Source organism: Agelaius tricolor, unplaced genomic scaffold, assembly GCF_023055355.1.
Source record: "Agelaius tricolor isolate 1412-34295 unplaced genomic scaffold, bAgeTri1.0.p SCAF_3, whole genome shotgun sequence".
NCBI lineage: Eukaryota > Metazoa > Chordata > Aves > Passeriformes > Icteridae > Agelaius > Agelaius tricolor.
In genome coordinates, this window is record NW_027269263.1 from 44,550,023 (window position 1) to 44,575,022 (window position 25,000).

The 25,000-nt window shown below is 35.5% G+C and overlaps 1 protein-coding gene across 10 annotated transcripts in view; it reads left to right on the forward strand.

Moving 5' to 3' along the window:
* The window catches only part of FOXP2 (forkhead box P2), a 406,074-nt gene that overhangs the window by 373,742 nt on the left and 7,332 nt on the right, over positions 1–25,000 (forward strand). For all 10 annotated transcript variants that reach the window (XM_071423678.1, XM_071423677.1, XM_071423679.1 and 7 more), the window contains 2 exons: positions 435–504; positions 1,331–1,494. In XM_071423678.1, the coding sequence (XP_071279779.1) occupies positions 435–504; positions 1,331–1,494 (234 nt within the window). The remainder of the gene's footprint in view (positions 1–434; positions 505–1,330; positions 1,495–25,000) is intronic.

The following is a 25,000-nucleotide window of genomic DNA, read 5'->3' on the forward strand; positions in this document are numbered from 1 at the left end:
TTATACATTATTGCAGCCTCATTTTTTTTCTGAGGGAAGAGTAAGATCTTTTTTATTCAACACCCTTGTGTAGTTATATGTAACATAGTAACAGTGTACCCGTGTTAGTTCAGAAAACCGAAACTAAATACAGCAAGAGGGATGTAGCAAATGTAGCAGAGACAGATGTTTTACAAATTTTAAAGCTATCAGTGACATGAGCGCCTTTATGCTCTTGTAGCAAATTTCCACGTGGGCCTTATTATAACATGAGTTTTGCTTTTCTGATGCAAGTAAATCAATGTTCTAACAGGTTGAGCTCCTTCCCTCCCAACTTCATTTCATTTTTCTTTCCTAAACTCCGGTCTTCTGAGCTGACAAACCAATCCATTAACCCAATGAACCAGACAGGATATCTGCTTGTTTTTAAACTTTGAAAAATCGTTTATTTTCAGAAGCCCAACGTTAGTGAAAAACATACCCACCAGCTTAGGCTATGGAGCAGCTCTTAATGCAAGCTTGCAGGTAAAAAATACAAAATAATTCTTTCTGTTACACACTGATTATCTTCTTATGTGTGATGTATTTTATTCCTGCTTATACATTGGTATAGAATTACCTGGTATGTTTATGTGGACCTGATGGTCATTCTAAATAACTGGGTTTATCACCCAAGTAAGTTGTATTACCTAGCACTGCAAGTAGTAGTTCTTATTCGTGCTACTTTTGATGTGAAGAAGCAAGAAGGACACCCTGTGGCAAAATCTGGAACATTCAGTTTTGCTGCAAATGTTAGATTGATAGAAGCTTTTGCAAATGCATGTGGATATGCATTAATATTTATCCAAGCTGTCATAAATGATTTCACATCATAGTGTTGGGGAACATGGTGCTCATGGCAAAAACTTTAAAGTTTAATTATAATATATAATTTTTATGCAGAAGAGGCAAATGTCAGGACTTTTTTATTTTGATTTAAGTTCTGGTCATTTTTTAAAGTATAGCAGCTGCCTGCATTATAAAGGAGCCATACATTGTGTGGAAGGGCAAAGGGGTTAAGTGTAATTCAAAGTCAGAAAATGATATAAAACTAGAAAGTGCCATGGATATCAGAACATAGTTAATAATGGAAAATAATGAAACCTAAGCAAAAGAAAAGTAAACCAGGAGTAGAAATGCTGTTATTTACAGAATGTGAAAATAATTGGAAATGCACAAAATCCTTCTGACCGCTTCAACAACTACACAAAATGAGCTGTTCTGTGTGTGTGTATTTCTAAATGTTTGTACATGTAAGAGTGCTATGTATATGTATGGGCTAATAATTTGGTTTTACTTTTCATTTTGGTAGGCTGCACTGGCAGAGAGCAGTTTACCATTGCTAAGTAACCCAGGACTGATAAATAACGCATCCAGTGGCTTACTGCAGGCAGTCCATGAAGATCTCAATGGTTCGCTGGATCACATTGACAGTAATGGAAATAGCAGTCCAGGCTGCTCTCCTCAGCCTCACATGTAAGTGCAGTCAGCTCTCTTTCAAGAAAAAATGCCTTAGTCTAAGACACAATATTACTCAAAAGAGTTTTGAAAGGTGGTAAGTGAAACATCTGGAGCTATATATTTGAAACTAAACATTTATATTAAAACATTTAAATAGATGAGTCTTCATTTACTTTGTAGTGATTGCTATAAGCTTTTTTTTTTGCCTTTTTTTTTTTTTGGTAAAACCTCATCAATTTGCTTGCAAGCTCTGAACGTAATGGGAGGCTGATCTCTGTGGTCATTTTCAGAGCCTGGTTTGTAAGGTATAGTCAGAATGTTCACACTGGAATTAGTTGTAATTTTAACTATGACTCTCCGAACCATTTATGAACTGTAGTAGAGATATTGCGCGTTTATACAAACCATAAAATGCAAAGTTTAACTGTTGCCCACAGTTTACATAGAAGCCAGTAAAGTGTAACTTTTTGCCTGTCATATAAATCAGTGTAATTACGTATTCAAGTTTAATTACTGGTGCGTCTGTATTGGCAAGGTTTATATGTTATATTTTATGCAAGACTACGATTCCTATTAATATTTAGCAGCTAACTATATCATTAATTACTCTAAATTCTTTCCCCTACCATCTTTTTAATGGAGCTGAGAGAGTGGAAGTATTAAAAATTGATGTATTGTGGATTTCAGAAATGTGTCTGAAGCTTCAGAAATGCCTGGCCTTAATCAGTGGTGTCAAACATGGCAGTTTCTTGTTTACTAAATAGTAAAACATGTTTCTTGGAGGTATTGTTTCCCAGGTTATTTATATAATAATTAGCAGTGCGATATGTAAGTAGACTTTGTTTTCAGTCTACTGTAAGATGATTTTTTAAGTGTATCTAAAATGATGTCTTTTTTTTTAATGTTTTAAAAAGCTGATCTCATTTGCCTTTTTTAATTCCATTTTCTCTTTCACATTTTAAATATTCATTTTAATTGCTAGAGTGGGATATTTTACAGTAAGAGTAATTGAGACCAGACTCCCTTTTTTACTTATGCTCTGATGTGTTAAGAATCCATTTTGATCTGACCTTTTTTAGGAAAAATATTTTACTGATTTTTTTCTTCTTTTGTTTGGCATGTTAATATATCTGTGATCACATAGAAATGTTTATTGTCATGCATTTAATTGTTTTATTGCACATTTATTCTACCTCCCTTTGAAAATAATACACTGTGAACATTCATGTATTTTATCAGGTTCCAAACCATTACTTTTTCAAAATGGAAAAATTTGTCTTTTGGAAGTGTCTTTAGATGTATTAAATAATACAAAAGAAGTAATAAAACTTGAAGTAGAAAGAACATGAATATATGCTCTTGAGAGTAACACTACTCTAAAACAAGTAAAGTGAGCAATCAGACAAAAGTTTTTATATCCCATGCTTGATGCTATCAACCATGCAGTGGGTAGCTTGAGGCCTTTTACTTTTAGCAGTTCTCCTGAGTATGCTAATGCTCTCTTCCTGTATAAAATGCCAAGACAATAAAACTTTAAAGAGCAAACAAGAGTTAGATCATGTGTGTTAAAAACAGCTACTTTACAGAAAAGAATGACACTTGCTATTAAAGTTGTTTTGTAAGTGTTAGGCAGATCTGTTTACATATCCTGTGTTCTGTCTGCCATTCTGCTGGATAAACTGTGATATCTGTGCATATGATTATGTAGATATGGCTACATTTATAGCTGTGTTTATAGCTAAAATAGTGCATATTGAAGTAATTCTTGCCTATAACAAAGGCAAATACCTTAAGTTACACCCTAACTCAAGATTGAACCTTCCTCTCTCGTTTTTATGTCATTTGTCAAAATAGGCATTTTCAGGACTTGCTATGTTGATTCCTTTGAAACTTGTGAGGACATGTTGCTCAGTTCTTGACAGACTGAAGCAACAATATGGAAATGCCTGAGACACCACTGGAGAAACAATCTATGCACATTCATCCCTTGCAGCAAACTTAGTGCAAGAAGTCTGGGCTTCTGTGAAGCCAAGAGCCATTAGACAAAAGATGCAAGCTAGATGCCCATTCACTTGTGACATTTTTTCCTTTTCTTTGGAGAGAAAAAAGGGAATGAATGCAATCTGCAAGGAAAGACCAGGGTAGGGAGAGGCTTGCATGAGAGGCAGAGGACCAAGGAAGAAGAGACCTCTTCCTTGCCTCCATGACCACATTGATCAGGGACCCTCATTTTTGTTACATAATAAAATGAGAAAATAGTATAGATAAAGCAAAACAGAAGTAAAACAAGTGAGGAATATGGCAAACAATGAAAACACAATTTAATTTTTGCATTGCAAAACACATAACATAATCTCTTTTTTCTTTTTTTTAACTGAAAAATAGTTAATAAACTAATCAAATAAAAAGGATTTTACTGGCATAAGCACATACATACTTTTAGTCTCCTGAGAAGATTCACCCAGGAAGTGTGGGTTTTTCTCCCTTAGAGAAGGGTTCTTGAGGTCTGATAATTACTACACTCACCTATAAATTTGGAGGCTCTATTTGTTAGTCTCCAAGCAGATTAAACCTCCATCTCCTGATTCCCAGGAGGTGGCAGAAGCCACAACAGGAGGTATATGCTGAGCAATGTTGTCTGCCATCTTGTAGGTGACACATGCAGGAACAATGGAGCAAGGTATTAGAGAAAGAGGCAAGAAGTTGTGTGCAATTTAGAGATCAAGGCATTCAATTGGGAAGGTGCAGAGTTTGGATTCTAGACAAGCTTCTAGAGAGAGGCATTTGTTTGGTATTTCAGCAGCAAATGCAAAACGAGTCCCAGTGACAAAGTCAAGCATCTTAGTTAGGCATTTGGTTGTTAAAATTGTACTGACTGTCATTTTATCAGATATGATAAAACCACATGATAGCATAACTGTCTTATTTTGGGATGATCATATTAATGTTTTAGCATGTTTTGTGTGTATGTGCAGAAGTCAGTGTATCCGTGGTTGAGCACTGGGACATTATTAGAGACATTGATTTCTGTTATTGTAGTGCCTGAGCTCCTGGGTGTCAGAAAGTGGGGAAATTGTTTCAGTTCTTGGATATGAACCTAGTACTTCACATCTGGTTTTGAAGAGACACAGTAGTAAGAGTAGCTAGAGTCATTAATTTACCCATCTGTGACCAGGTATCTTAGCACAGGCAGGCAAATCAACTTACTTAGAAAATAGTCTCTGTTCATTGACTAGAGAAAGACAGCAGGTCTATAACTTCAAGTAACTGTATCACACTTCAACACTTGTTAAGTGCAGTGAGTCCATCCAGTGTATTCGGGGCACTTTAGGACCTCCAAAATTTTGGCCTCAGGTAATGAAATATAATCTGCTCCATTTTTTATGCTTTTGAATACTTAAAAATACCACAGTAAGTTGTAGGTGTTTAACCATGGCCTGGTAGCTGGGATAACGCTTATATTAATAATTACATAAAGCATCTGAAATTTAGTCTGTGTGCCTCCCAGTTTCCTATCTCCATCTGACGAAAGGTGGCAATTCCATAGTCTAGGAAGAAGCATATGAGTAATGGAATCTTAAGTCCTAGATTTTCTTTCTGTATTTCAGCAGTATTAAATCCAAGTTCTGTCTTTGACTGGCCTTCAAATCTGATTCCTGGTGTGTAGGCTCTGAGTGCTTCCTTGACATAAATCTTCACTGAGAAAATATGTTACTTATTGTGGGCATATGTGTTCTGTTCAAAATTTAAATTTCTTCTAAGATCAGTTGTCAACAATCAATATCAGGCAATTGTATTTTAAGTCAATACTTAAGACTGTTTCTTCTTTCATTATTTCAACATGGACTGCTTCTCTGAACTTAATGTGAGTTAGAGCTGATAAGCAACAGGCTTCAAAGCAACAAACAGAACTGAAGATCTTTAATGCACAGAGATTCATTATTTATGTAAATTTAGGTGCTGTTAATCTTCCATAACAATTGTACATGGATGTAACTGTAAGTTCCACAGTACACGCCTTTGGAGTATAAATGCAGAATTCTGAACTAAAGAAAACAAATCCAAACAAGTACAGTTAAAGGTGGGTTGTGGGAAAAAAAGTTTTAGTATTCCTATAGAAACAGCAGCATTGAATGAGGCATGAGGCGATGCTTAGGAACAATAATGACAGTTCATGCATTACTGAAAACACAACTTCTTTTTAACCTGTATGTAATAGCCAGCATACTGCTGAAGAGCTTTGGTGGGATTTGAAGGTCAGCTCTTTCAGAAGTAATAAATTTATATTTTTAAATGAACATCAAGATCGTAGTGAAATCAACTTTGTGCTATTACTTTTCCTGTCTCTATTATACATCCAAGAATTCTCACTCTTGGGGATGGCAAATAAGGGATGGAAGTCAAGTTCAGCTATTTTTCTGGTGTTTGTCTCTGCATTCGTACTAGACTGATTACACTTCAATGATTATTGCAACTGGCACAGACACAGGTGTTTTATCACCAGAATATTTAGCACATCACTAGCCCCCATGGTCATGGCAAATGCATCATGCAAAATGCCACTTCGCTTCATTGTATGATCCTGGCGGGGGGATGTAGTCTTACCATAGGAAACAATGGGGCGATTATGCCTTTCTATTAAAACTCACTGCAGCTCATTAAATAAGGAATGGAAGGAGTAAGAAAATGTGATAGGGTAAACAGATATCCCTCTGGTGAGACTTTGAGGAAGGTGCTTGTCATCATGGTTGTCTCCCTGCTCACTCTGTGAGAGTGTAGACTGACAATGCAACTAAACTCATTCCAACCAATTTACTGAAATAATCTAGTTCCTAACAGCAGATCCAGAATCCTGGAGTTAATGCCATTCTGATTTTTAGAATTTTAGTTGTTGACAGCTTTTTTTTTAGAAAAGTGAAAACAAGAAATAAGATTTTAGAGTTGCTTCTCAAAAAGTGAGTTCATACATCATCTCCTATACGAGTCTTTATGTTCAGCTATTGTAGTGCTGTAGTACCTAAGACGGGAATTGTTTGAAGCCAAATGTCAAGACGCACATATATTCCATGAACTTTAAAGCTGTTTCTAGAAAATGTTATGGTAGGTTGTAATGAGAAAGGATAACTTTTGTCCAAATGAGCAAGAGTAATAGTCAATCTGAAAAAAAAAATAAAAGGGGAAAAAATCTTATGCAGTGTAGTCCTTCGTCTTCGATTTTGTGTGGAAAAAGTGAGTTCCAAGCATCTATGGTTTCAGTCACCTTTTCTTTTATTCTCCTGTTGTTCCCAACCCTTCTCCTTTACCTTTTCTCAGTCTTGCCTTGACTGGATCATTTCTCTCTGCAGTTCTATCTGCATAATCATCAAACTTGTTATTTTTTTTCAAACTTTTTTATCTTTAAATTTTATTCCCAGAGGCAAATATGATTATTCTGCTCTAAGATCATTTACTTTTGAGGTGCTTCAGTTTGAAAGCATTCCATTGTCAGGTCGTTCCCATATCTGATTATTCCAGTCCCCCACTGTTAAGCTTTCACACCACTTACAGTAGGTTACCTATCATTCCAGTTTTAATCCCTTTCATTCCCTTGTTTCTTTAACTTCATAATGTTATAATGTTCCAATCCCCTGTCTTTCCTTCTTCCTTTTTTTTTTTTGTTATCGTTTCATTGTCCCATTTCATGATCTCTTTGCATTTACCTTGGAGGCTTGTTCTGTTCTAGGGGACTGCTATGATCCAAGTCTCTTGTTCATTGTATAAGACTTGACATAGTGTATAAGAAAATAAACTCGCGAAACACATCAATTAACAGGGATGTAACAAGCATTATTAAATAGGTGAGAAGCATGTAATTGAGCAGATGAATGTGGTAGCAATTGCAGTATTTCTGGGTATCCTTGTTCATCAAAAACGTTTCACCTAATCACATGATATTTTAATGCCTGTATAATTTAATTTCACACATTTTTATTCATAAATCTAACATAAGGATGATAATGGGCAAAGAGACTTTGTGACAACAATTGACTTTTATTTTTATACGAAAAGAGGAACAGTTAGGAAGTGGGACCTTAAAGGTTATACCTTTTGTCTGAGCATATTTCCACTGAAAGAAGTTCTATTGTGAGAATTTGCAGTGAAATAATTTTGGCTTTTGTACAGAGCCATTTACCTGTGGACACTAACAGAAAAATTAGCAATGATGTTTTGATTGATAATATTTTTCATCATTCCCATTGAAACAACTTTTCACTTGTATGTTTTCCTAAATCTTTATGTTCTCCTTTTTAAAATTTTGTTTTACATTATTTTACTTTTTAGTCCATTTATCCTCTATGTTTTCTTCTGTTCATCAATTTACTTATTTTCCAGCATTGATGGTCCAGTTCTTTATCATTTCGTCTCTAGCTTCTTAAATGTTACACGTCTTACTTTTGATCAGAAGTTGCTATTTCTTTTTAACATTATTCCAGCCCCAGTTGTTGCACTTCTAGAGTACATTCCCAATGTTCTTAACAAAAAGATCACTCCAGAGATACAGTGCTTTCAGCTGAAAAGAGTCAGATCCCCATAGCATGGCTTATAGAAGTTGCTAGGCTCCTGTGGGACTTCACAGAATCTTTTTGGAAGCTGTCTTGCTGAAAACTTTGTGGTGCTGCTATCATGAATTCTCAGTCTATGGATGAGATACTTCTGCTTTTCACATAAAAGGTCTGTATAAGAAAAGGCAGCATCCTAAGTGTTGTTGCAGATGTTAAAAATTTGTTTGATATTGCACCACTAAATTTCTCTGCAAACTCCTAAAATTAGTTCATAAGAGTCCTGTCTTTGCACAAGGCAAAAGCTGAAATGACAGTGCTGTTAAAGTGTATTTCTGCACAGACAGTAACAAATTTTATCCACTATTGATGATTGTATTTGTTTTTTAAGTAACTGTGATATTATAAGCCAAAATTTTTGAAAGTGGACTCTCTAAATACTATTTCCTAAATACATGTGTCCAAAATGTGTCTTTAAATTTACTTATCACATAAAAATTCAAATAAAAACATACAATTATATCCAACTGATAACATTTATACCAGTACTTTAAATTATGATCCATGAATCCAGGCATTCCTTGAAAAATGTAAGATCTTATGCTGAGAAAGTATTATTTGACTATTGCTTAATCTTTAGAATTAATAGAACACTAGAGACTTTACACATTTTAAAAGACTAAAAAATCCAATTCAGGGTTTGTTTTTTTTTAAGACTTCATCTTGTGTGAAACCCCCTGTGTGGGTCACAGTAAAATTACTAAATCTCAAGATGGCTAAAGACAAGGTTATACCAGGTAAAGTCCATATGCAAAAGCAAAGTTCCCAATCTTCTGGTGAAGTGCAGTTGTGTCTTAAAAAAGCCTTTGATTTACATCAGTGCTGGGAATGCACATGTGTGATACAACCATGATGTAATTTCTGTTAGGGTTCAAACTGCAAGTATTCTGGTGGTTTTCTCCAAATAAGCAGCAACATTGAAAGTGTATTTTAAATGAGCTGAATGTATCCAGTACTCTCCCTCCTATCCCAAGATTTTACCAAGTTCATTGTTCCACTGTTGAAGCAATGCTAAGGATTTAATGATGTTGCAGAATCTTTGTATGATTGTGACCGCTCCACTGATGCTTTTTGAAGATTTTATTAAGCTTCTGATTGAGATGGATAAGGGGATATGTTTATTTGATGCTGTATTATGCTATGAAAGTAATAGTCTGGATAATTAAGGACTTTCCCCAAAATTGATTTTTATTTCTCTTCATGTTTTTCCTCCTTCTCTTCATTCCTTGCAAATTAGGCATTATCAGATGTTGTAGCTGAAAAAAATTACCTCAGAGGTTTTATCTCCTCTTCCTCTAAGAACACAGGAGATAAGACTCATGTTGTAGGCAACCATTTATTACAATTCCTCTCCTAAAACTATCATAGTCCATCTCAAATTTGAAAGACATTGTGAAACTTCATTCCTTTGATGATTATAAGCCATATTCCAATTTCCCGATTAAATATATTCCAATTTAGTTTGACTGATATGTGTTTTAGTTTACAGAGTCTTTTTTACTCTTCCTCATGTTTCACAAATGTATTCTAGAGAGCACAGTGTGAGCTTTGAATCTTTATTTTGTAGACCAAACAGACTGTTTCTGATAGAGCAGATTGTCCATTTTCTTCATGTGTCTACAAGCCATTCCATAAAAAGACTCAGTTTGGATTTGGTTATGGTGGGTAGGTATTAACAGGTTTTTTGACGAATTCCAGATGTGCTTGTATGTGATGTGTTCCTTCTTTGTCTCTGTTCCTGTGGGGGAAAAGTGTATTTCAGCTATATTCAGCTAAACTGTTATGGTTTCTTTTAATATACACTATTATGGATGGATTGGGGGCCCTGTTGTGGGAAGTGCTGTGCAAAGGCAAAACAAAAAGGGTTGTAAAAGCCCTGCCCCAAACTCTTACAGTAGTAATTAAATTGCTTGGGTTTTGAGAAGGACCTTCAGATGCAGTTTGAATAGAAGGTGTATATTACTTACACTTCTGTCCCCCTGTAGATCAGCATCACATCATTTAGAGAAAGGTTTGACATAAAGCCAGCTGCTGTTGACTGTGCTATAGGTACAAAAAGCCCAGAGGCAAACCATGCCTGGTGGCAGTGACATATCATGAGATGAGCACCCATCAGGTAGTTTTCTGGTTTTCTGTAACTACCATACCCTCTAATTCATTGCATTATGAGAGAAATAATAATGCATTGGAGCTACCAGAAGTACATTTTAAACCATAGATATATTTATTTTCTAGCTAGGTATATATAGATGTATTAATGACAATTGTATTGGACTGTATCTATTTCGTTCACCAGGAATACCCTGCCCTGTGAAGCTGAAGTCTGTGTTAAGCACAGGCCAGAGTATGTGGTAAAGAGGCAGGATATGTTAATCTGGGCTCTGTGATATCTCAGATATTTCCTAGTCAGCTCAGTCTGCAGGCAGACTGTATTTGTGTTTTCTTGCAGAAATGATACAGATATAGCATATTCATCCAACATGCTGCTCTCCACATCTAAATGGTAAATCTGCAATAGTATAAAAGTGGGAGACATTATATTCATATGTTAATATGAATATTCATATCTAAACAGTTTGGTGAAATGTTCTGAAAAATGTTAGAATGACTTGATGCAGTCTTTCTTAATACTAGAGGCTGATGACAAATATGTGCTGACAAAGGTATGTGGCTGTTGAGAGCATGCTTAACAGGAATGTTACAAGCTCTGTCTTCCACACAGTTCTTCTACTTAGTCTTTTCTGAAGACTGGGGAAAGACTAAAAACACTAGTTTTATTGAGAAGAGAGGAACTAGGTGGGAAATGATGACAGCTGTTAGAACACGGTTCAGAGAAGATGGGAAAGAACTTGTCCATTGGGAATGGGATAAGAAATAATTGACTGGTATTTTGGCAAGAACAGTTAGGATAGATACCAGGAAAAAACACCTTTCAGAATTTAGGATAATAAAGTGCTGATAATGTGTACCAGCACAGAAAGTCTTTGTAACCACTGGTACTGGAAGCTTCTAAGAATAAATTCAAGTAGTCAAAAGTGATTTAACTATAAATGGTCCTACTTTGGGGCAGGGGAAGTCAATTAAGAGACTTTATGATCTCTTGAAGTTCCTTCTAACCCTGTTTCCTTTTATCTGTATCATAAATCTTGAAAAAGTAGGGGCTTTTTCATGTATGCCACGTTTTACAAAAGTAGCTGAATTGTCCATATCGATTTATTTTGTAATTTGGAACAGCATCATTGCAAAATTCTTTTAAGTACTCTTATTTTTATGATCAAATTGAAAGTTGGCCTCACAGAGCCAACATAGTGAGCATGAAATTCAGTTAATATGAGAAATGTCAGCAAGGGTAGTGCAGAAAGTCCTTAACAGGCCAGTTTGACCCAATTGTCTGTGGTGTCTGGTTCTACTTGTTAAATACTATCATCAGCAAAAAAATCCACAACTGAAGAGCTGGCCTTTCTCCAGGCTTATTCTAGTAGACTAAGCTAGGCCAGCGGTCTTGGGAATCCAGAGAGATACCAGCTGACTGGAAGCTGGTGAATGTTGTCCCAATTTCCAAGAAAGGCAAGAAGGAGGACCCTGGAAACTGCAGGCCTGTAGGTCTCAATTCAGTGTCTGGCAAAATCATGGAAGACCTTATTCTGGGAAGAATTGAGAAAAAATAAAAAAGAGAAGGACAACACAGTCATTGGTCACAGTCAGGACAGCCAGCAGAGCTTCATGAGTGGGAAGGTCTGGTTGTCAAACCTGATTTCCTTCTATGACAAGATAACCCACCTATTTGATCTAGGAAGGCCAGTAAATGTGATCTTTTTGGTCTTCAGTAAAGTTTTTAACACTGTCTCTCACAGGATCCTTCTGGACAAAGTGTCCAGCACTCAGCTGGATAAACACTTTATGGGTTGGGTGAGCATCTGAAAGACAGAAAGGGTTACAGGGAAAGGAGTGACATCAGACTAGTGACATGTCACTAGTGGAGTTCCTCAGGGCTCCGTCCTTGCCCCTGTGCTCTTCAAAATCCTTATGAATTACATGAATTCGGGACTGGAAGGGTACTAAGTGAGTTTGCAATGACTCTTAACTTGGAGGAGCTGTCAACTCTCTTGAGGGAGTTGTTCCATATAATTTATCTGATCAGCTCTATGTTTCCCAAGAGTTTTATTGATGTAAAAGTTTAAAAAAGACATAGAAAAACAATTTTATATAGCATGTATTTATATTAAAATATACAAATCCTACATATAGCAGAGTCCAATTTCTCCCTCAGCTTTTCCAGGATCATTGAATAGCTTTCCAGATTTTGCATAGAGAATATTTATTGGTTCTAACCCACAAATAACACTGAGGTACTTAATTGCTGCTGCTAAGTTTCTGTGTAACTGGTACAATTTTTAAAACTTCCCAGCCATTAGTCACTACAGAGCATGCCAGATCCACAACCTCTTGTCTTGAACTTCGTTGTTTCTGGGCTTGCTATTTTTTATGCTTCTTCAATAACCCCAAAAATATTCACACTGAAATCTCTAGTACTTTGTCATTTTGCTTTGAAATTTTGCCTTAAAAACTTCTGTGCTCTTTCTCCCTAATACTTTTCTTTGTTTAGCATGTTAACTTTAGACGTTTGAACTAGATGCAGTTGATGGGTTGAAAGACTTTAGAGGCCTGTGCCCTAAGCTAATTTCTAGTCAAGTTTTTACTTTCTTGTGGTTCTATCACAGGGAAAATACATTTATTTAGACACCAAAGGGAGCAAGCAAATGTCAAGGATGGGAATTTTAGTAAGAGTTGCTAGAATCAGAAAATCTATGTTAATGTTATCTTCTTAGTCAGAACTTGATTCTTAAAAAATTTGATCCTGTAAGAAGGGCTAATTGTAGGTGAGCTTTAAGCTTCATTTGATATTTAAAGGAAGTGTATTCTTAATATGCCATTTTTTCAGAAAGATGTCTTTATCTATGTTCAAAATTTAATATATTAGTGCAAATGGGGTATTCATATTTATAGCCTTTGCCTTTTCTTTCCAAGTCTAAAAATAATACTAATAATAATTTTAAAAGAGAACCCCAAACAATAGACAAAACACCAAGGCCTGCTCAATTTAATTATAAGTTTCATAAGATAAAAAAATCCTCTGTATGTTTTCACTGCCCGTTTTTAATCAATGAAATAATTTACTTTGTTAAAGGAAAATGACATTGTCAAATGTTAAATCAGTCAATTTATAATCTAAAAGTTTTTCTATACAATGCTAATTTTTTTGTAGTAAGCTAAAAGAAAGAACAGAACATGTTTGATTGTTGAGGATATTTTAAAATTATTTTCAACATTTTTTCCACTCAGACTCCTTATTATAAAGTTGAAATTCTTCAAAAACTTGTTTTGCATATTTTCCTTTTAATTTTGGTATGCCACCAATGGCCATTTTCAAACTTTCCTTCAAAAAGAAACTTGTGTTTTAACTGTTCCTAATTTCAAGAGAACCAGTTGATAACTGTATGTGCTTGGGCTGGCCCAAATGGATAGGTCAGGGAGCACCAAGCATGAACTCCAGCCTCTTCAGGATCAAATGTTTTTGTATATTTGTAGATAAGGAGATAAGTCATCCCTGAGTTGGGAAGTACATATGCTATAGAAAGGAAAAATGAGAGGTTTGCTCCTAATGTCCATGAATTAATGGCTAGCTGACTTCTGCAGTGTGAAGGTCAATATGTGTTAAAACATTTTTCCTTTAGATTAATGATAGATGGCATCTTGGAATTACTGAATACTTAATATTTTTAATAGGATTTAAATATATAATAATTTTGAAAATCAGAGCACATTAACTGTCTAACATTCTGAGGATTTTAGAAACTTCTCTTTTGCAGTTGCATTATGCCCTTTTATTTTTATAATAAATTAGTAGTGTGATAACTATAAGGATAAAATTATTATAAATCTGCCATAATAAATTAAATAAATATTAAACCGTTAAGTTTAAGGCAAAGGTGAATGTGTCCTTTTTTCCATGTTTCCATATTTTTAGTACCTCACTATTACTCATATCTCCAAGCCTCTACTCTTATGTTGATTTCAGAGGCAGCTAAATTAAATTGATTCAAAGTTTTCTCCCACAGCTATGTTTTCCATGCCATAGGTCACTTATGTTGTTCTTTCCTGGATTCTTCTGTACGGTTTTTGGGATGAGTGAGTAATAGCTAAAGGGTAGTCAGGTACATTGATTATAGAAGTTGAAGTGAGGGCCTACTTACAAATACATAAATATTTTTTATATAGCTATTGTCATTATTCTCTCCTAGTTAGTCTAACATACTGGGTTTGATTCCTCAAGCAGAAGCACCATTGAAAGATTCATAATATATTTCCCAAGTAGTTATTGTAGATGGACATATATGAGTAGTTTATTTTCTTTCTTTTGTTTGTCAGCAGTAAATTGATTTTGCCGTGAATTGTCAGCTTTGGGGTTTTTTTCACAGTTAACTTCACATATAACTAATATATATATATATATGATGTTGTTATCTTTGTTTAAATCTTCAAGGCTATTCATAATTCTTTTCAAAATAGAAATCAAATGTAGGATACTTGAGACTTGTTGCTAAACTACCTCTTTGTTGTGATATAATCTTTTGTTCTTCATTGAATTACTTTTATTACTGACAAATCTTTGTGTCTACTTTTAGTATGAGTTGGATTTTTGGAAGTTTCTCACGGGAATTTGCGAATTTAAATACACCCATCTGCTCCCCTTGTTTACTGCAGCATTATTCTTGGAAGGCTCATAGAGCAAGTAAAATTACTGGTCTTACATATACTTGTTTTTCCACCTCGTTCATCTGGTAGAAAAATGTGTGTTTCACATTTGGTTATTCCCCCTTCTCCCCAAGCGTTCTGCCCAAGATGCATTACATATTTTACTTACATCTTCTGTGAATAAACTTCAGAAGCGAAATCACGGCCTTAATGAAGTCAAGGGGAATTTTCCCATTGACTTAAATGAGATCTGGAGTTCATCCAAGGAAACTCTTTGTCTTTATGTCTTTGGCTTTCCCTCATTTCTTATTCTGCTTTCAGTCACTCCAAATCATTCCTAATCTCCTTCTGATATTTCTTGTAACTTCTTACAGTCCCATTTCTCAATTTCAGTTTCTCAAAATATTTTTATCTTTGTTTTCCCTTTTGTTTTTCTTTTTTCTAAATAAGACAAGGAGCTCTCCCAGATCTGAAATGTTTTTATTTGGTCTTTGAAACTTCTTACACTCTTACTACTCTATAACATTAACAAAATCACTAATGTTGAAATCCAGAACAGTTTTATCCATGCAAATTCAAGCAAGAAATATTTCCTCATTTATTCTCTCTATTTATGTCAAGACTAATTGGATATGCCCTGTTAACCAATAAGTTAGTAAGCTTTTTTTAAAGGCTTGTGTTTTATTTTTCCTGCTAATATAAGTGTAATGTCTTAATATTTTCTGCTATCTATATTCCCCTAAACCCCAAAAGGTATAGATAAAATCACCCTTTTTTCTTTTTTTTTCTTTTTTTCCTTTTTTTTCTTTTTTTTTCTTTTTTTTTTCTTTTTCCTTTTTCTTCATTAAAGAGCCCTCTTAGTACTTCCTTTCCAGACACCCTATGTAGCTTGTGGCATATTCTTCTCTTTAAGATAGCACTATATTTTCTCTTAGTTCAGATTTGTAGGTAATAATGAGTATCTTCATGCTGTTCCATTCCTCTCTGATATTAGACATACATAGGCACTTATATACAAAGTAGCTTTCCTCTGCTATTTTCATGCTAGATCTTCGCATCCAGTTATTACTTGTTCTTGACTTTTACTCTAGTCTTACATTTGCAATACCTGGGTATTCTCTGATTTCTCCTGGAATGCTGAATATGCTGGGACCCATCCTGTTTACATCTTAGAGGATGCAGGATGGATGTCTTTCTCATTAGGTTTGCACATGGTATCAAATTAGGGGAACAGTCAATATGCATAAGGGTATTCAGAGGACCATGTATGGGCTGAAGGACTTGGCCAAGAGAAGCTTTTTGAAATGCCATGCCTTGCACTGAGGAAGGAAAATCCCCATCTGAATCCAGTTTTGGCACCTCAAATTTAAGAATTACAGTAGTTAACTGGGGCGAGTTCAGCAAAAGTCTGCACACATGGTCAGAAGAAGAAGCAGTTGCCTTCTGGGGAGAGTCAGAGAGAGCTGAACTAGATCAGCCTGGAGAAGAGGGGGCTTTGAGGAGACCTGACTCTCAGTACCTATAGGAAGATAAGCAAGAAGATGGAAGCAGACTCTTTATTTTGGTGATGAGAGAGAATGAGAGACAGAGGGCATAAGTTAAAATGAATGTTTCAGAGTGGACATAAAGAAATATGGATATATGTCCTCTTTCTTCATGAGGACAGTGAGGCAGTGGATGGGGCTGTTGACAAGCAAGTTGTATAGTCCATATCCTCTAAGGTTTTCCAAACCTGACCAGATAAAATTCCAAGCCATCTGTTGTGACCTTCTAGCTGTGCCTTCTTTAGGCAGTGGGTTCACCTAGAGGTACTCTGGAGCCCTTAAACTGCATTATCCAGTGATCCTAGCGTGAGTTTTCTTTAAAACAACCACTGAGAAAGTGGGCAGAAGCAACGTGGCAATTTTAGCAATGAGGCGTAAGGAGAAAGATGCTCTGGGTTTTGTTTCACAGATACTAGTGAAGTCTTACCAGGTGCTCACAGAAGGGATGGATTTTAGATGCAACAATAACTGAGTTTACATCTTTTTTAATTTTTTAAAAAAAGAAAAGTTGTGCTTGCAAGACCAGTTTTATACAATCAGTAATTATGCAGTTTGTGATTATTATTTTTCTTTACCCCTGCTCCAAGGGACTTACCTCCCTTTTATTCTAGTGTAGTTGATAGGAGGGCATGAAGAGCAGTAGCTGCTTCTACACTGACTGCTGAAATTTTATCAACAGATACTATAAATAGGAAAGTCTAGTTTAGAGGTTGTAAAAGCAATAATTGACTTACACAAATTCATTCATTCTTGCACCTACCTTGCTTGATGTGCCAGAGGCACTTTGTGACTATTGATCATTAATTCCATCTTATGCCATCTCCTCTAGCAATGAACTAAAGACAAACTTTAGTGGCCTAATTAACTATTCCTGTGAACTTTTATCTCCTGTCAGCATCTGCAGCAGGGCCTGCCAGCTAGGACTGTTTGTTGTCTCTGTTTTCCATTGCCAAGTCAATGCATCTCCCAACTCCACCATGGTAGACTTGAAATCCTTGGTGATGGATAAAATGATAAATATCAAAATATGTATATTTCAAAGGTATATTTAGAGCTTCAGTGTTGCATTTCAGAAAATAAAAGGATGTTACTTCCATTTTTTTTTCAAAATGGCTCTTGAGGGCCCAGGGTGCAAGGGTGTTAATTTGAAAGTGGAAGGTTGATAAAGCATATCCATAAACACCCCCAGTGAAGAGCAGTGCTTCTATAGGATTAGAATTATATTTCTGATCTTCTTCCACCAGGATATTGTAGCTTCACTCTCTCCTTAGTGAAATGAGGTAGCACACCCTCAACTTCCCGTGGAGGGTATGTGACAACAGGACCTTCCTCCCTTTCTTGTTTAAAGCCAGAGATTTGCATATAGGCATTATTTTATCTAGAAATAATGCCACTTCTTCATCATTTCAGTATATGTGATAAATACATGTGGGAAGTGTTCTTCAAGGAGGAATAATAATGGATTCTGTGACAGTTGTAGCATATTTAATTACTCGTCTAATACTTTCTTCCTTTCTCAATATTTGGATTAGTATCTCCCTATGTGTCTCTACACATTCACATCAATAAACAGTTCACTTCTACTTAGGAAAAATAATAAATTGTTTATAATAGCATAAAATTGTAGAAAGAGTAAGAATTAGATAACATGAAAATATTATAGGATTTGAGGATTTGTCCCCATTTTTCTAGAAAGTATAAATATAAAAATTTTAAATCTGAAATAGTGGAATGGAAAAGAAAGCTTTTCTTTCAATATTGCCGTGGGATATCCTACAGATCTATGTCTATATTGGCAAGATAGGTCTTCCTAAAGATATAGTAGGAATTAGGAGAGAGACAGCAAAGAAGTTGTACATAATATATTTCATCATGTTAAACTTGGAAAATGCTTAATGCAAAGAAGTCTATAGAAAGCAAAAATGCTTCAGATAAAAATAAATATTTTAAACCTTTTTCACATATGAAAATATGAAACCATACACAAATTATTAGATTGGCCACAGAATTATTTGAGCATAGTAACTCACCTTGTTGGCTTGGACACAAATATTTTCAAATTTCCACAGTTTGAAGAATTCTGTAGCTGTGGATCTTCTCCCAACATTTACTGGAACACTTTGTATAGCTGAATAAAAATTGCACTTGTAGTGCAGGGTGCCCACTACATAAAGAATTGAGGGCAACTGTTGGTAATAAGCAAAAACATAAATAAAAAATGCAGGTGTCTGATATTAAAAGTTACACTGGAAATGTGAAGTTCTGTAAAAGCATTCTGTTTCTTTCTTTTCATTACTGAAGCACAGTAATTGTGAATAGTGATAATGAACAGATAGTACAGTTGAAGGAATATCTGCAGACTAACCAATTGGTTTTGAAGATGTAATGTTTGTGGGCTTAAGGCTGTCTACAGAATTGTGAGGAAGAATGGATCAAATGGAACATCAGCTGGTTTGGAAAATAGTGAAAGTTGCTTGAGAGCTACCCGATTATTTAGTCTATTTTTTTTTTAACTCTTAAGGAACTCTATTTGTTTAATGGACAAACATAAACTCAAAGAAAATCAATGTAGTTTGCCACGACACATATGGCTTAGAAATTTTTCAGTCCCAAAGATTCCCCTGGGAAAATTTTCTTCATCTAAGTTTTAGAAAATTCATCGTCTTTATACACTTCTATATGAAGTCACTTGGAAAGCTAGTGAGTCAATAGTATCAAAATTAAAGTCTCACACAAAATAAGCTTGGGAGGGACTTCAAGACATGATGTAATTTATTGCCCTTTGTGCCATTGAATACCAAAGTAAAAAACTCCCTAGTGTTACTAGGTGCCTAAGTCTCCATAGCAATACAAAATACTTTCAGCTGCAACCCAGCAAAAAGATTATCCTTTCATGATTTTAGACTGATTATTGCAACCCCTGAGTGGAATAAAAAGGCACCAAAAGAGCTTAAAAGAATTACATGACTTGTTGCAAATCATATTCTGGGCTACAAAGCTCACAGTAAGCACATTGACCTAGGCAGCTTCTCTCTCTCAACATCTACCACCACTTCAATACAAAGCCAAAAGCAAAGTATTTTCCCTGCCAGTCATTACATTGATTTAACTGCCTAAATCTCTCTGTCATGATGTCCCACAGCACTTTTTCTTAAATTATTTTAGCAGAACATTAAAGATTTTTGGTGGATATGGGCAACAATATTTAGACGACCCAGATCTGAACTGTGGAGTTTGTTCACTGAGAATCCTAGAGGGGTTGAGTCCTGGAATTTTCCTGGCAGCTTTCAGAATTAATCACTGGACTTCTTGTCTTTTTTTTTTCTTTTTCACATACACAAATGAAAAACGAACTAATGAACTAATTCTTTTTTTTTTTTCCCTTCTATAGAATTGCATGAAAGATATACAGGGCAACTTAAATTCTTAAATCTCTTGTTTGGAAGAAGAAAAGGATTACTGTAGTAACACAATGCTGGTGGTTATAAAAGGCATTGTCTGCCTTTATATGTTTTCCAAAGAATAATTGAATCTTTTATTCAAAGCTTAGAATGAGTCCTATTTTACTAAAAAAATCTGAAAATTGTTGTAATTATTTATATTTCCTTGTCCTGAATTCCCACTGCAGTTTTGCTTTATTTGGTATCCCCTTATGTTAAAGTTGATGTGAAGTGCATCCACTGTAGAAAATGTGCTATTCATAATTGAGAATATTGTATCAAGCATATTTTCTCCTTGTTGACACCAGCTCAACTCAATTTAATTAAGAAATCATGTACTTGGTTATACGATCTGGTTGTTTTATTGTCAGCAACGGCACACGTTCTGATGTTTAGAAGTTGAATGTAACACTTGTTTTGTTGCTGTTGTCTAGATTTTAGCAGGGTCTTCATAACTGTCATACTAAACACATTTTCCCTAGGTAGGATCAGTTTTATCTTCTGCAAAATTCAGAAGACAAGTTCACCTTGTATCAGATGAGTTATTGCAGACTTTGAGAATTTGGCTTCATCCCTAAATATTTGAAAGTTACTTTACACATTCCTTCCTAGTAGTTATTTATTCTTCGGCTGCCTGCCCTGCTATCTTTCTTTTTCCTCTGAAAACACAAAGCTCTTCTCCAAAAGCCTACAGTCTTCATAAGGCCTTTGTAAGTGTCCAGCAACTGTTACCTGTCTCCTAGCAGTAATTCCAGTTAAATGTTAGAAATGGTGATTTCTTTAAGGATACAGTATGCAGTTGTAATTTGCCAGTTAGTTGCAAGGAGTGGGAGAAAAACCTTCATGTGAAGCTGTAAAACATGCAGAACAATGAATGAATGTTTGAGGCAGCCACAGAGAAAGAGGAACTTCATATTCTGCAATCTATGAGCAAAGAAAAAGCAATGTATTGAGATGAGTAGGCAGGTCTGGAAGATATTAGAATCCTTCTTTTGTATTAAAAACATCTCTCACAGAGAGTATTATTTTGAAAGTGCCGGGGTACAGGAAAAGTCTTCTTTATAATTGTAGATCCATCAATTGTAAAGAAGGAAATGAGGATGTTCATTTGTTTATATCTTTACCAAAAAGTTCTTTGTATTAATTTAGCCTATTTTTTGTTGCGGCTGCTGCATTTATCTCCTTGCTTTCTGTTTGTGACCTTGCATTGTCACCCTGAGCTCAGGAAGAGGTGTGTTTTGCCAGCATTTCTTCAAAGGAGACAGGCATTTTGATGTGGACATTTGGACATGGTGTCACACTTGTACTTGCTAAGAGACGTCTCCATCATCCCTTTATTATCCCAAAGAGTTAGCAGGGACTTAACATACTTCTCACAGATGTGTACCTAACTCCAAGGGTGATTTAGGAAAGGCCCAAAAAGATGGGGCCTTTCCTCTAGGCCTCCCCCAAAACCTGTTTCAGTGCTTCACTGTCTATTCTAATTTTTAACTCTAGCATCTGACCAGTTGCTCTTTCTATAGCCTAAGACCTCCATTTTTCAGTCTTTCATCATGTAACAGGGTTTTTTTCCTAATTCTCTACCAGGGTTTTCTCAAGTTGTTGACATCTGTGAAATTAATAACAATGTTCTTCATTCTATCTTCATTGTCATTAATAAAAATTATTGACTAGTTCTGAATATGATTGGTTCATCAAGAAATGATGCTAAACTTTCCCAAAATACATATTCCAATTATATAGTAGATCAGAAAGTTTTGATCACAAATCCAAAATCACTAAGCTATGGTTTTTAGAATTTAAGTAGCATACATATTAATAAGAAGTCATGGAATACAGAAATATTTATTAAGAATTTATGTTTAAATACTGAGCACTTCACATGGGAATTTGTTCTTAGCACAATACTCCTATTGTGCAACAAAATAGTAGTGCAAAATTTTGCAAATAATCACATTTAAATGTATTTCTGTCTGTATATACACAAATCTTCAAATCTTCTTTTGCCTATGGAAAAGAAAAAGAAAAGCTTTTTGGTTTTCATATGTATCTTGTATAGTTGCTTCCTTAGAACATATATAAAATACATCTCTAACCAAAGTTCATGCTTGAACTTTGCCTTTCAACCTTTGATTTTGAAAAACAAACTCTAGAGTTGAGAGAAATGTTTGTTTCATGAGCCAATGTGTTATTCCTTGTATTTACTCTTCCAGAAAGAGATACTTGTAAGGGAGTGTTTTCTAAAGCTTAGAAAGCTTTCTTAAGCTTCTGGCAGAGCAGCCTATGAAATTTATTTCTGTGTGGATGTCTGAACTGCTTGATTTTTAGTCTTTATTTGCTGTTAATCTGTAAGAAAGCATAGTTGAAAAAAATAAAATTTTTTATTCATGATTAGTCCTTTAAAATATTAATCCTTCCACAGATTAGTCATCAAATTAATCTTTGAACTGTCCTTGCAAAAATGTGGTCCTCAATACTAAAAAATTACAGTACAAGAGGAACTAATATCTTAATGTGTAGTGAATTTTTAATGGCTATTTCTTGTTATCCTGTCTGTTTATACAGTGGCTGCACTCCAACCACTGAAGTGCAATAAAGCAACCTGGACACCACCCTTAAAGGAATTGAATGCATTTGGGGAAAAATTCTGTAGTTAGAACTTCTTAAGCATGGAAACAAAAGCATAGCAATGAATCATAGAATGGTTTGGAATGGAAGGGACATTTAAAGATCATGTACTCTGCCCTCCCTGCCATGGACAGAGATATCCTTCATTGGATTGATGAAAGCCCCATACAACCTGATTTTGAACTTTCAGGGATGGGCATCCACAACTTCTCTGGGAAATCTGTTTCAGTGTCTCACCATCCTCATGTAAAATACTTTTTCCTTATATCTGATGTAAACCTACCCTCCTCAGGTTTACAAATGTTGCCCCTTTTTCTGTCACTACAGGCCTTGGTAGAAAGTTCCAATCTTTTTTATACATCCCCTTAAATATTGAAAGGTCTCCTGGAGCTTTCTTCTCTCCAGGCTGAACAACCCCAACTCTCTCAACCTTTCTTCATAGGAGAGGTGTCCTACTCTGATTATTTTTGTGGCCCTTCTCTGCACCTGCTCTAACAGGTCCATGTCTGTCTTGTACAGGGGACCCTTCCAGGTAGGACCTCATGAGAGCAGAGTACAGAGTGGGGTGGGGAGGCAGATCACTTCTCTAAACTGCTGAGCACGCTAATTTTTGTGCAGCCCAGGATACAATTGACTTTCAGGGTGGCAAGTACCCATTTCCAGCTCATGTCCATTTTTCATCCACTCCTATCCCCAGGTCAGTCTATGAGGATGAGCCCTAGGGCTGCTCTCAAATCCTTTAGCCTCCAATCTGTTTTGTATTGGGGATTGCTGTGACCTGGGTGCAGGATCTCATGCTTGGTTTTAGTGAACTTCTAAGGTTCATGTGGGCCCACTCCTCAAACCCATCAAGGTGCTCCTGGGTAATATCCCTTCTCTACACCAAATTAGCCACCCCTCAGCTTGGTGTTACTGGCAGACTTGCTGAGGGTGCACTCAACAAATCCCACTGGGTGTCACAGGTGAAGATAGTAAATAGTGTTGGTCCCAGTATGGACAACTGAAAAACCCCAACAATGAGGTAATACAGTAAGTATAACAGTGCACAAAATGCAATTCTTTCATCAAAGCATCAAAAAGAATATTGCTATGATAGTGTTACAGCAACTGGAGAAAATTATTATGGCACTATAGCATGATTAAAAATCACTGAAGACTTGCATCAAAAACTTTGTCACTAACAGTTCTGAAGAAAATATCTGAAATTTGAAGCTTAATGGAGTTCAGAACTTCTCTTCAACACTTACAAATGTTTGAGAAAAGATACTAAGTGAAAAACAAATCTCATGAAAGGACCTTAAATCTCAAGGCACATAATTACTTGTATTGCCTTAAAAAGGGATGAATTGTTTTTCTCCCTCTTTCAGAAGACATTGTTCAAACATTTTTCAGCGATAAAAGTAATTTCTAAATGACCTCACATTCCTCGGCAACACAGCTACCACACAAATAAGAACAAATATAGTTAAATTCAGATGGAGACTGAAGCATCTTGTTGCCTGTGGGTCCTAATCGTTGTTTTCAAATTCAGTAAGTTCTGCACCACAGTAGATACTACATGACCTCAGATCACCCTGTGGTGCTTTCAAACCTCAGGTGTCTGCTAGAAACACAGCAGAGAGACATAGGAGATTAGGTTCAATTTCTTTTTTAATCGTTACAGCAGGGTTAACTTTGCAAGGAGAATCAGGCAGTATGTCTTGGGGTTTATTATTTTATCAATTACTGTGTAGTGGCACGTTGGATACAAACCCAGATAGTAATCCAGTAATCCTTGGATAGTACACTCTGTATAGTATACTAGCTGTAAGGAAGCCATGTGTTGGACCTGACTGCTAAATATTTGTTTAGTGTATTCTGTGTACTGTATTAATGAAGAACAATCTAAATGTGCAGTGAGACTAGTCATGTTGTGCCGTATTTCATTTTGTAAATTAAGATCTTCATTTATCTCTTGCAACAAAAACAAAACAACCCTTTTGTTTTTGTATCTATTTGTAAGGTTGTTTTGTTTTTAGTTCAATTAAAGCTGTTCTGCTTTAATTCAAGGTGAATTGCAAGAAATGCTTAGAAAAAAACAGCACAGGAATAAAGGTGCTAATAAGTTATTGAATAGAATAGTTATGTTTTGTCCAGAATTTAAAGATAGCTGATCCATACTTTGCCTGCCTAAGTAAAAATCAAATGCTCCTAGCACATCCTGTAGATATCATATGCAGAATTTGATCCAGATGGGTTCATTCCTTTTTTTGTTTTTAACCCATACATCTGTGAATGCGTATACACAGATGTTCTTTTAAAATTGATGAAATACATATTAAAACTTCAGAAGCTTGTCCTACTAACCTTTACAAAATTCCTTAGCCAGCAAGGAAGTATGTCTGATACTGTTATTAATTCCTAATATATACTGTTTGCACATTTAAAACCCAATTCTCTTTTCCAAATTATTAGGCTTTTTTAAGGCAGCAGTTGTAAATATATTATCATTTTTAATGGCAGTTCATTTCCTGGGTTTTCAAACCATAACACTGCTTGGCCTGTAGTACTGTAC